This window comes from Acipenser ruthenus, chromosome 16, assembly GCF_902713425.1.
Source record: "Acipenser ruthenus chromosome 16, fAciRut3.2 maternal haplotype, whole genome shotgun sequence".
Taxonomy (NCBI): Eukaryota; Metazoa; Chordata; class Actinopteri; order Acipenseriformes; family Acipenseridae; genus Acipenser; species Acipenser ruthenus.
In genome coordinates this window covers 5,785,776-5,799,716 of record NC_081204.1, presented here as the reverse complement: position 1 = coordinate 5,799,716, position 13,941 = coordinate 5,785,776, and the positions used below count along the sequence as shown (strand labels likewise).

Here is a 13,941-nt window from a genome sequence, read left to right as displayed (position 1 = left end):
TAGTCCCATGGCATTGTTATTTTTAAGCAGCTGTCCTACAAAACAGTAGCTATTCTGGTCTTAACCTCTGCAACAGTCAATTTCCCTAGTTTCTTTGCGTGCACCATTTTTAAATCACTGGTATTAATGCAAACCGTAATCAAACCTGCTAAAAACGTGCTGTAACAGGTACATGCAGGAGGACTTCATATTTGATATTTCATGCTGAAAATATCATATTAACAGTCAAAAAGGATTTGGGATTAAGGGGTTAACAGAGCAAGAACCACCTGTTCTCTGCAATGGTGTTCCAAATGTTTAAAAGCCCAGCAGTGGACAAATGTTGCTGTTAGGCTGCACAGCTGGGTGTACACTGTCTGTATGTGGTCCAGTGTTATAAATGGAACCACTTTAACAGGACTGACAATACAAAATAGAACAGCACTGATCGATTGTATTAGCAAGCCACCCCAAAGCAACGTCAGTTCCAATGACCTACTTCCTGAGTGGTCAAGAACAGAAGATCAGACTTTTCACCCAGCATGACATGACCAATGAACTACTCTATTTTCTGCACTCATTGTGAGTAAACAACAGCCAGTATAAGTACCCAACTATAGTTTGCTAACTATAAAAACCAAAAAAAACCCAAATCCACCTATTTTTCTCCTCAAACACTGTTTATGGAGTACATTTGGTCCTTCTGGATCAGTGTGCTTTTCTTTGTTTTTCTGAGATGCTATGTGACCAGAATAAGGGCCTACTTATGAGTCAGCTTTCCTCCCCCTCAGTAAAACAGGAGCACTTACTGAAGAGAAACTCTCAATCCCTGGAGCAGTGTCCTTCAACATGCAGCCTCAAGCGCTAAGCTATTTCAGCTTGTTTGTATTCTTACCCCTCAATACATCTTGGAACCTCACGACAGACAAAGCTGGAATCTACTGTACAATAACAAATATTTTGTTATGATATTTCTGGGAACTTTTATATTCATTTTAGACATGTTCCCTTCCCCTTTTCCTGTAAAGCTGGACAGACGCACTAAGACATGTCCGCTTGCTGCAGTTAAAATAGAAGAGAACTTGGAAAACATACATGTGCTTGATACCTGATCTACATTGTTTGGGAACATCAACACCTGCACAACTTGGTGGCTTGCAAGTTGTGCTTCCAAATTGGGTTAGTGTGGACCAAGCAGGTTTACACAGACTAATCCATCATTTCTGAATGAAATCTGTTTCAGGTTAATAAAACAGTGTTGGGTAATTGAACTGCAGCAAGAAACCAAGCCTGGAAAGTGTTTGTTTAAATCAGCTTTCCTCTGAAGACATGTCTGTCAATTTACTAGGCCCAATTAAAGTGTGGTTGACTTGCTATACCTCAATGGACTTCGAAATGCTTTCTTTTCTTGGTTTCTAGTCTAGAATCAGCTATAATTTGATGTGAAGAGCTTATCAAGGTAATTGTGAAAATTGATTTGAAGAGCTGGCACTGTAATATACAAACATTAGCTTTTAAGACCTCAGAATATATCTTTTTCAGGTGTAAGTGCAATAGAGCACACAAACACTGTGTATAACAACCTTGTGTATGTGTGACATTTACACAGTACAGTAAATTCATTCAGTTACCAGTAAAAGCATACAGAAAAGAAATCCATTCAAAACAAATGCAGACTAACCTAACACACACCACCATTTTGCATTATGTTCGGTACATCTGTGATACACTTGTTACTATTTGCCATCTTCTATTCCCTCACTCAATGTGCTGTGTAATTCACTCTGCATAGAAAGGGTGAATAATTGTGGCCCAATGATGACTCACCATGTAATCTAATCAAATTTCATGGTTCTGCACAAACCAAGTTTAGAGTCTTGCCTGTCATTGAACCAGCACTGAAGTACTTGAAATGTGTAGTGCTCAGGTACTCAATGTTTTATTTCAAAATTCACCCCTCATTTTCCACTCCAACTATCTGACCTTCGCAATTTTCACATTCATAATAAATCTGCAACTATTTGCCTATTCAGTATATTCAGGTGAATTGATCAAGGATCCTTCCCACTGCCAACAAATGAAACAGAGTAATAATGACCTTTTAACATGTATGTAAATGTCATTGTTGGTATTTTGTTGTGTGAATATCACAAATTATAATACATTTAATACAGTTTTTGTAAAAAAAAAAAAAAAAAGGGAAAAACAGGTCTCTTGGATAGCTAAAGAAAAAAGGGCTGAAGGCTATTGTAATTAAATCAGTCATGAAAAAAAGATAATAGTCAAGGCATAATCAGAAGAGTTGTATTCATGCTTGGAATTATTTTAATCAGCATCTCTTACTCTTAGTTTAGTGACACAAAATTATACATAATTCATGCAATATATTAAAATATGTGTCTTATTAGAAGGCTCTCAAGTCTATTTTCATTTTAGATTTTGATATATTTTGATTGAACATTTATCAGGAAAACATTATATTGTTTCCATTTATAGGGCCTCTGGAATCTATTAAAAAACACAAAAGCTGTCATGAAGTTATTTCTTGTCAATCTTCATATCAAAACAGTTAAGATTAAGAAAAAAAAAGTACTTTTTATTGTTTTGGATATCCTCAGGCATCAACATTATCATGATAATTACCTCCTGCACGTAATAATTCAATAACTAAGAAAAAAAGTATCTGTACTTTGTCCGAGAATGCAGTGCTTCATAGTCAGGATCAGTAAAGTATCACTTGAAAAACAAAACAAAAAAAAAAAAACAGAAAATGTATTCTAGGGTCACTTACTTTAGCTTGGGTTGCCCAATTGTTGAGTAAAGAAATGGAAAGCAGAAATTAATCAGGATTGTAATATAAAAAAAGGACAAAAACAAAACGTAAGGTGCATCTGTGTGTGTTGAACACAGTGCAGGACGAACAGCACCCATAAGCCATGTGTGAGAACAGAAAGAAATAAGTTTTCCAAAGCAAACACAGCCCAACAGCAACCTGTCCACTTGACAGCCTTTTATTCTTTGACATTCTTTTAGAAAGAGTCTGAAACACCACCTGTAACATAAAGCAAAGGAGCAATTCTAGAATGAAGACCGTGTGCAGGTAGGAGTCTTGTTGGCAGTTGAAGCTTACCTGCTGATAAGAGACAAAGACAGGCCTGCTGAAGACTATCCACTCCACGATCTCACTACAAGGTGGGGTTGTCAGGGAACCAGTGTAGCGGTAATAGCTTCCGAGTGAGGCTGGCAGCAAGTCTCTCAGCACAAAAGGATCTAAAAATGTTTCCTTCTCTGTGGGACAAGAAGCACAAGATACTTAGTCAATGAACAGGTCAAGACGTATTAGTACTTAAACCAGGTATGAACATGTACTGAATGGCGTTTTCATACTTCAAGCATATCAGAAAGACACATCATCATATTTTCCACATGGGCCAAACCAAGCCTTTACATATTTCTGAAGCTCTTTACATATGTAAGATTTATTTATTTTATTTTATTTTTAATGCCCATGCCTCTTTATTAATTATACTTGTTTTATGTCCATGTGTTTGTGAAAAAGAAAAAAAAAAAAATCTTGTGGGCAAATAAAATCAGCTGGCTTGACCTGGTTTGAACACAACATTTTAAATATAGCAAGTACATACTTTTCGGTTTAGCAAATTACATACTGTTAAATGTACTAGAGAGACCCCCATATTTTCGTGTTCTTTAACAAATCAAGGGATTAAAAGCTGGTAATCATTCAAGAATGAAGACACCCCCATCTCTTACAACACCTTACAGGCTTGTCATGTTTAATGGCTGCTGTCATGGCTTCTCATTGAGGTCTTCCACCCTATTGATGATGCTGTAGCAGACATTTTTACAATACAGTATATTATCCTCACTACACCAATTTAGGTGCACTTTGTTCCTGTGAATGCACACAGTCAATAGTCACAATTGCTGTTATTTATATAAAAGTAATGCTCAAGGAAAGATACAAGTATTAAAGCATCTACTGTATGATGGATACAGCATACCACCAAACAACCAGTTTCTGATAGAGGATACAGCAATCATCATATTGCCACATGAACCGTTTATTGAGCAAGGTAAGGAATTAATGTCTCTTTATAGCCCTCATAAAAATGAGCAATGGACACCTATCAGAAAAAGAAAATTAAATAAGCGCAGCACTGGAACACACATACAGACAGCACTTAATGTGCCTGTTATTCACTGCTGAAACCTTAAATCAAGTTTGTGCGAGACCCAGTAAATAAACATGTTATGGGGTTACCGAACAAAAAAGTACCATATGCAGGCTATTTTTTTAGGTTACCAATATATAAAGTGTCATGAAAATCTTTGCAGTACTGCATACTGACATAGTAACTGTTGTCGAAGTCAAAGAAGAAGGAGGTGTAATTCTAAAGCAGACATTTGTATGATGGATAGTTTACATTAAAAATGCACTATACCATAAACACAGATGTGGTGCTTGCCGAGTGTTACCCCTGAGTCTGGGAATGTTAGGAACTGCTAAATGATTCTGGGATAATTGAAAAATATGGGCCTAATTATTTTAATATACATTTCATACTACATAACTAGAACTTGGCTTTTAAACCACATGCATACTATTTCATATTGTGCACTAAAATGTTCATATTTTACAATAAAATATAGCCTACATTGGGGATTGTCTCAAAGTTTACAGAAGATCTTTACAGTTTATTTTCAAAATGCTCATTTTAGATTTCGAGACTGGCTCAAGAACCGACCGACAGTGGAAAAGGAACCTGATACAACAAAGTAAATCAGACTGACAGGTGCCATTTATGAACCTTTGTAACCATAAACAAATGAACATCCTTGCACATGACAAAACAATGAAATCAATTAAAACGCATTTTATTGGCAATCCAGGTAATCATCTTCTGGTTTTCTCAATGTTGTACTGTATTCTACATTCTGCAATTCACCTTTGAACATACACACTTTCTATTTTATGCCACACACAACATTATTTGATATTCGAAACACGTAAATCTGATTTGGGTGTACAGTTGTCACCAGGTCCATATTCATTATGGGGGAAGAACAATACAGATTCAAATGCCCTCTGCAAATCAGGGTCTGCCAGGAAAAAACTGAATGCATATTTTAAAAAACAGAAAACCTAGGACAACAATGAAAAAACAAATCTGTTTACAATGCCAGGGGCAAGGTAATGGCAAAGATATAGATACTTGGATTAAAAATTTCACAAAACAACAAAATACATATTACATGCCTAAATCGGAATGATGGTTTATTAGTGTGCTGAGTTATTGTTCCAGGACTACAGGTTAAAGCATGTAGGCCTCCAGCAGTGTTTTTTTTTTTTTTTTTTTTACTTAGACAAAGAGGTGATTTTAATTGCACTTATACAGACGTGCTCAAATTTGTTGGTACCCCTCCACAAAAAACGATGAATGCACAATTCTCTGAAATAACTTGAAACTGACAAAAGTAATTGGCATCCACCATTGTTTATTCCATATTTAATAGAAATCAGACTTTGCTTTTGATTTTTTATTCAACATAATATTGTAAAGAATAAAACAAATGAAAATGGCATGGACAAAAATGATGGGACCGCTAACCTAATATTTTGTTGCACAACCTTTAGAGGCAATCACTGCAATCAAACGTTTTCTGTAGCTCTCAATGAGACCTCTGCAGCTGTTAACAGGTAGTTTGGCCCACTTTTCCTGAGCAAACTGCTCCAGCTGTCTCAGGTTTGATGGGTGCCTTCTCCAGACTGCAAGTTTCAGCTCTTTCCATAGATGTTCGATAGGATTCAGATCAGGACTCATAGAAGGCCACTTCAGAATAGTCCAATGTTTTGTTCTTATCCATTCTTGGGTGCTTTTAGCTGTGTGTTTTGGGTCATTACCCTGTTGGAGGACCCATGACCTGCGACTGAGACAGAGCTTTCTGACACTGGGCAGTACGTTTCGCTCCAGAATGCCTTGATAGTCTTGAGATTTCATTGTGCCCTGCACAGATTCAAGGCACCCTGTGCCAGGCGCAGCAAAGCAGCCCCAAAACATAACCGAGCCTCCTCCATGTTTCACTGTAGGTATGGTGTTCTTTTCTTTGAAAGCTTCATTTTTTCGTCTGTGAACATAGAGCTGATTTGACTTGCCAAAAAGCTCCAGTTTTGACTCATCTGTCCAAAGGACATTCTCCCAGAAGGATTGTGGCTTGTCAATATGCATTTTAGCAAATTCCAGTCTGGCTTTTTTATGTCCTCCTGGGTCTTCTTCCATGGAGCCCACTTTCGCTCAAAAAGCGACGGATGGTGCGATCAGAAACTGATGTACCTTCACCTTGGAGTTCAGCTTGTATCTCTTTGGCAGTTATCCTTGGTTCTTTTTCTACCATTCGCACTATCCTTACGATTGTAAGTCGCCCTGGATAAGGGTGTCTGCTAAGAAATAAATAATAATAATAATAATAATATCCTTCTGTTCAATCTGGGGTCGATTTTCCTCTTGCGGCCGCGCCCAGGGAGGTTGGCTACAGTTCCATGGACCTTAAACTTCTTAATAATATTTGCAACTGTTGTCACAGGCACATCAAGCTGCTTGGAGATGGTCTTGTAGCCTTTACCTTTACCATGCTTGTCTATTATTTTCTTTCTGATCTCCTCAGACAACTCTCTCCTTTGCTTTCTCTGGTCCATGTTCAGTGTGGTGCACACAATGATACCAAACAGCACAGTGACTACTTTTCTCCATTTAAATAGGCTGAATGGCTGATTACAAGATTGGAGATATGTGTGATACTAATTAAAGAAACTAATTAGTTTGAAATATCACTATAATCCAATTATTTATTCTCTTTTCTAAGGGGTACCAACAAATGTGTCCAGGCCATTTTAGAATATCTTTGTAGAATAAGCAATAATTCATCTCTTTTCACAGCTTCTTTGCTTTATTCTATGACATACCAAAGGCATGCAAATATACATGATAAAATAGTTTTTAATTTCATCACTTTTCAGGAGGAATGAAGCATAATTTCAATGAGCTGTAAGGGTACCAACAAATTTGAGCACGTCTGTATATTCGCTATAAGGGATGGCTAGGAAATTGAAAGGAGGTCACAAGGCCCAACCAGCGATGTTGTGATGGGATTTTTACATGGGTCTGGCCAATGACCGCAGCTTGTCCAAGCCAGTTTATATTCAGAATGTACTGACCGATTCAGAGGCAGAACTTCACACATTTCAAGAAACTGCACTGCACTTTAATGCTTAGTAAACAGCTTTAAACATCTTGATCTACATTTCAAAATCCATGCATGCAGCACTATGCATGCTGCCTAGGTGACCATCTCTTTCTCAACAGCAATACAGTTTGTGTCGCTGGTGAATTAATTTTACACACAACTGTCTAGATGCAAATTACAATAAGCCCTTTTTTGTTTTCAAAAAGGTACATTTCTCTAACAAACTTCTTCAAAGAAAATATTTACTTTTCTTTTTTTTAAGACACCCCCATAGCTCAGTTTTTGTAGGATTGATGTATCATGTATCACAGCTGCAACATTAAACACCCCTAAACCAGAACAATTAATCCAAAAAGCTACGTATTTTCATCAAAGACTGTCAACTGCTTTTAAGCTTCCAGTCAGGAGAAGAAATGTTTGTTAGATGTAGTTGTATTAGCCAAAAACAAAGAGCATATACTGTACATTGAAGATATTTTCACACAATTAACGTTTTAACGTACACCACTGAGGTTCATTGTTATCCTTCAAACAGATATTACACAAGCTACTGTAATGTCGTGAATCCAATCCATTAATGCTTATATTCCAGTTCACAGTTGCTGTCTAACACTGTTCAATATGGCTAGTCCTACGGCAGGAAGTGATGATACAAATCTATGTATAGGAGATTAACACAATACACAATTTTTGTTCAGCAAGCAAGTGTGCGTTTCTATTTGTCTGTGCATCGATCTACTACAGCTACCACAAACAGAAAGCCTAAAACAAAAGAAGTACAGATTTAAGTAGCACACCAAGGCCAGAGCTTCACAACATCGCCTTTTAGCAGAGTGAATTAGGACATATTATACAACTTCATACCAGGCAGCTTGAACAATCACAGCCAATGCAAATTGAAAATTCCTGATGAGTTTTTCACCTGGGGTTTTTAACAGCTTTAGCAAACCAATCCACCCTCTTGCAAAAATAAAACCTTTGTGTCGTCAACATATTGTGCCAACTGTCTCCATGGCTTTTTATTATTGAATCAGCAATAGCACGCAGCAGGCAGAGAAACATGAGAAAAACACAGACTTGATATACAGATATATCAATCATGAATGAGTTTGCATTGTATTGGGCCTTGCAAATATAATACATTTAAAAGATGCATTAATTCATTCATTAGGTATGGCATACAAGCAAAAATATCTGCATCTGAAAAAATCATATAAAAAATCTACATCGCTTTGAGCTAAACCATTCTGAGCCTGCTAAAGCAACTAAAAAGGCAAGGGCTTTGTCAGCTCAACTGATTAGCAAGGAGATATAAAGCCTTTCAGCGCAGGGTCGCCAGTTCAGTTTCATCCTATTTCAGAAGTAACTGAAAATCATTTCTGTCAGCATAAGTCAAATAAAACTCTGGTGGTCTCTGGACAAACTACCATCACAAGTGGCATGGACATGACAGTCCTTCTGCACACCAAAGCAATAGGTGGGGGTGAAGATTGAGCATTACTTTCAGCAGCAAGTGAGTGTGTGTAGGTAAAAGGCTGTGATGCAGCTGCCATGCTGTACCAGTGTCAAGGATAAACCGAGGGATGCAGGATCCGGGTCTCTCCAAACAGTTTTATATATTTTACTCCAAAATGAGAAGTAGTTTACTCACCGTGGTGAACCACCCCTTTCAGTCCATGGATAATCGGGTCCACTGCTGGGTTGTCCTTCAGCCCAACCTACACGCAACAATACAAGCCTGGTTTAATCTTTATCAAGGTGTAGAAGGCTCTCAAACCAAAACTCCACAGTTGAAAAATAACCTTAGTTAGTAAGCCTGATAAATAATGATCTAAGCAAAAACAGCAAATCAAAAAAATTATGCAAACCCCACTTTATAGGATATTTAAAAGATAATACATGAAATAAAATGAAAATGTAGATGGTAATTAAAACACAGACATGTACAGCATAACATACATGTTAAATAGAAATGAGAGTATAACTGAGGTCAATAAGCAGCAAGGGTAAAAAGCAAGGGAAGAAGAGTCATACTTGGGGGTCTACCTAAATCGCAGTTTCGCAGAAATCGGGAAATTGAGGGTCAAGTATGGAGAGAAAAAAAAAGAAACCTCGTTTAAATTACCTATTTATATACCTTTTGGATAAAATCTCTATGAACTATAAAGCATAATAATAATAATAATAATAATAATAATAATAATAATAATAATAATAATAATAATTACAACAAAAAAAAATAAAAAATCCAGCAGTTTTGACAACCAGATCAAATTGTTCAGCCTATTTACCTTGATTTTATGAAAGCAAACGCTCCCTATATCCTGCAGATGTAGCAAATGCAAAATATAAACATAAAAACACACCTGTTGCGAGGGGGAACTACAACACATGATTCCTTACTAAAGGATAGATTTGGTAAAGAAAAAAAAAACAACAACATTGACATGATTGTTTTTAAAGGCATGCTGGCAGACAGTGGAAGATAGAATTTTAAAAGCACAGGGGCAGGTATTTTGAGGGGCATTCAACTGGAGTACCACACAGAGAACACCGAATTCTACTCTGTACCAATAATAAGGTTTTAAAAAAGGACTGCTGTCAGAATCAGCTTGAAAATGTACATTTGACAAATAGTTGCTTTAAGAAGTGGTTGGTAATGCACATAAATAATATGTCTCAGTATGGCACCGGTATTATTTTACCTACTTAGGGTATATGGGATTTCTAACAAAGACATCTTGGGGGGAAAAACAGAGCAATCATTCCAATCAAAAGAAACTGTTATTATTATTATTATTATTATTATTATTATTATTAACTAGTCACACAAAAAATACACTTTACTGTATAATTAGGTTAGACTACAGTAACATTTCAGTTAAACTTCTAAACACATTTGAAAAAAAAAATACAAAATAAATCAAAGCAGCAGCTATATTTTAAGAACTACAATTTCACTGAACTATTGAATAATCTACTTTCGTGCCAGCTTGAACAACAACAAAAGTTTGACAAAAAAAGCCCAAGAGGACATCCATTGATTATAGACAAACTGAGCAGTTCAATAGAGTATTTATAAATGGCACAGTCGTGAGGAAGATAAATTAAATCACAGCCCATGAAAGACAGACCCACAAATACAGCGACAGCCATGCAATGCTGTGATAGATAGAACACACAGCAGCTACCAGAACAAAATGAGAGATATTAAACTCAAAACTACTTGGAGATGCCACAGCACACATCACTCTGCAGTACAAAAATAACAATATCTCCTCTGAACCGGGAACAAGCTTATTTTAAAGCAGTTTGCCAGATGTGGCTGCCTTAACCCAATCTAGCTAGAACAACACTTCAGCAAGGGAATGTTTTCTCATTATAAAACGTCTGCCTTATAAAGTACATCTTCTGTGAACACCAATAGGGCAAAATTAGTATGCTCTCTTCATTTGTAAACCCAATCTTGAATGAGCCAGTGCACCTGTTGCAACTGCTTGAGGAATTGGGTTTCGGTCCCAACGGTATTAGATATCTTTATCCAAATGAGAATATCTGTTCCTTCTTAGTGAAGCTTCCTTGTTTCTTGATTAAATTGTTACTCATATTTATGCATATTCAGTTTAAAACCGACTACAGTAGTTCAAGGGTTAAAATAAGTCCTTTCTGTAATATGAAAAGATACAGTACATCATGATATATAGTGTACGGTAACAACATACTGGGGTCTATTTAAATGATCTAAACAGGAATAGGTATTTTTACCACCTGCCCGGAATTCATAAACATGCTTCATATCTGATGTCTCATTACTTTTTATTTGATATTTGATATATATAATTTAACGCAAACATAAACCGTCAGAAAAGAATGGCTTCATACTTTTGTATAATACAAATAAAGGTTTTTCAGGACTATTCAGTAAATGTATAAGTGACAGAGATGAAGTGAAGATGCAGGATTACAGCAAAGCTTGATGGCAAAGCATTAAAAGAAAGGTAATGGTGCAAGAAAAAGCCTATTTATGCAATCGATGCTCCAAAATTAACTTTTAATCCAACCAATTCAGAATGATTTAGCTGACACTAGTTTTATCCTCTGTCCTTTAAATTTAATGGAGTGAAAAACTATTGTACAACAGACCTCCACATTCGGTTTCTTTTGTCAAGTCTAGAAGGGATCCAATTATGTTAATATTTATTTTTCAAGTTGTAAAATAAATCGTACAGGCCTAAATCAGTATGTGAAAAACGAGACTTGCATTATTAACTTTCATAAATTCCTTTTTACTCTCTTGTTGATCCACAGTTCATTTTGCATTCTCTTTCTAAAGCTCCAGTGCAACATTCTATTTTCACACACTGTACGCTTGTGGAACCTCCTGAATTCTAATAGGACACGCTAAATGCACACAGGAACTTACCTGAAAGAACACAGACATTGCTCCTATTATTCTCTTATCCAAAATTGCTGCTTCGATGTTGTCAAAGTCGTCTGAATTATACAAGTAAATCTGCATCTGTAACAGTGGAGAAATACAAAACAGTGTTAGGAGATGTACAGCACACTGCACACAAAATAAAGATTTTCACAGCAATAGAGGGCAAAAACTATTCCTGCTATCCTTCAAGATTGCTGTAGTATGCTTTTTTATACTGTAGGACCATGTAGTATTTTGGTGTGTGCCCTATATACAAGCTAGGATATATCTGGATGTACTATATATTCCCTATGTAATTCAATTTTACAATTGCTATCATACACAACCTGTAAGAGTGCACTATAGGGGGCTCGTAATTGAACACGACTAAGAACACAAGGCTAATACAGTTTCACTCTCTTACCTTTTTAGTGCTATTGGGTTATTTAAATAGGGTTTTGCACAAATGTATTAGAATATATTTAACCACCAGAGGTAGCCCAGATAGTGAAAGAACTGACCATTTTGCATTGACAAACTAAATAAAATCTATAGCGCATTAGGGCTACAGACAGCAAACAGCAACTTTGCATTCCCAAATTAACTAGAAGGTCTGTATAGAAACATAACAACACTGCATTGTCATTCTCTGCACACACAAACTTATATATTCTATTAACCTCATTATCTAATCATCAGCATAACTAAAATAGCACCATGTCTGCACTGATATTTCAGATTGGATTGAATGGAAAGGAGAAAAAAAAATAAAGATTACAATGTTATCAACATTTTTCCTAATACTAGACAAAAGGAACATCTGAAAATGCCTAGTGCTGGCAAAAACAGCAATCTCAGCTAGACGTCTAAACAGAATAATACAACTGACTCACAATGGCTGTGAGGGATAGCAGTCTTAAACAGACAATACTCAAACTTTGGGCAGAATTTTCAGCATCCCATATTAATGTATTTCCAACTTGCTCACAAGAAAACCTCTTGTTTCCAAGACAACAGGAGAAGCAGGCAATATCATGCACACTCAATTAAACACTGTTAGTTTTCAACATGGAGAAAGTAGGCTTCCAATACATTATATTGTGAAACGCCTTAAACAAGCCTTTTTCTACAGTGTCTAATGCATCCCATGATGCAGCTGCTCTTGAAACAAATCACAATGGAGCTTCCAGGTACATTCATTAGACAGCATTTGCAACATACGCCCACATACAGTCCATTATATTAGTGCTTACTCTACATCACAGTAAAGCACCTCAAACAAATAGTGTAGAAGTATTGCTACTGAAAGCCTACGGGAAGAGATTAGTCTATACACCCCCTACTATATAGACTTTGCTAGAAGAGAATCACCCACGACAGACTCCTACAAGCTAATGTTAAGAGGAGCTGGAGCTTTCAGACATTACATTTCAAATGAATATGAGAGGATCCTGACTCATTGTGAGGAATATTAACATATGGATAAAGTGCATTGCAATGTTGTGCACTAGAGTAGTCTTTTTGTTTTATTGTTTGCACAGTATGTAACAACGTGTTTAATTAGAGCTATTCCAATAAAGTGTTACCAACAGTATAAACAAATGCTTGCAGAATAGCATTTGTTATACGTACAATATGGTTGCTTTGGGCTTTTTATTGCACATGGATGACAAATCAGATAAAACAATTACCTGCCCAAGTGTTTGACAGAAATGTCATTACACACCTGTTCATTAATTGCAAAACATATGTTTGGGTTTTCTCTGTTGCCTACTGTCATTTGTGAGGTGTCAGAATTATTCTTCCACATCTGTGAGCACTCCTTAAAAGTTACCAAATCCCAGAGTAGCTCAAGTCATTACGAGATAAAGTAGGCGGTTTTATACTCCTATGAGTATCTGACAGTTCTTTAAACAGCCTCTCTTTACTGCTCTATCCCATTTAAAGTTTTCTTCTCAAGTGTTGAGCTGTCATCTACCTAAATCTAAGATACATGCTATCAAACTTGTCAAATGCCTGCTGTAATACAATTACTTTACTAAACAATTGCAAAGTGGTGCTTCAGTCCCTGACACACTATCGTGTATCTTTGGGGCTTTAAGGCTTAGTTTCCATTTGACAAATCAGACAAGATTCCAATTCTATTCCCACATCAAACCATGATGTCTGTTTCCATCAGAATCAAACAGACAACTCGCAGGAAAGTTCCCATCGGCTTTGCAGTGAGTTGATCCGACATCCCAGTGAAAGCTTTTACTGGTCCAAGGTTTTTTTTATTA

General features: G+C 36.5%; 1 protein-coding gene across 2 annotated transcripts in view; it reads right to left on the bottom strand.

The window, feature by feature from the left end:
* LOC117412375 (receptor-type tyrosine-protein phosphatase gamma-like) overlaps positions 1-13,941 on the bottom strand; it is a 177,807-nt gene that overhangs the window by 41,849 nt on the left and 122,017 nt on the right. For both annotated transcript variants that reach the window (XM_058988559.1, XM_058988558.1), the window contains exons 5-7: positions 11,666-11,761; positions 8,894-8,960; positions 3,110-3,267 (exon numbers count right to left, since the gene is read on the bottom strand). In XM_058988559.1, the coding sequence (XP_058844542.1) occupies positions 3,110-3,267; positions 8,894-8,960; positions 11,666-11,761 (321 nt within the window). The remainder of the gene's footprint in view (positions 1-3,109; positions 3,268-8,893; positions 8,961-11,665; positions 11,762-13,941) is intronic.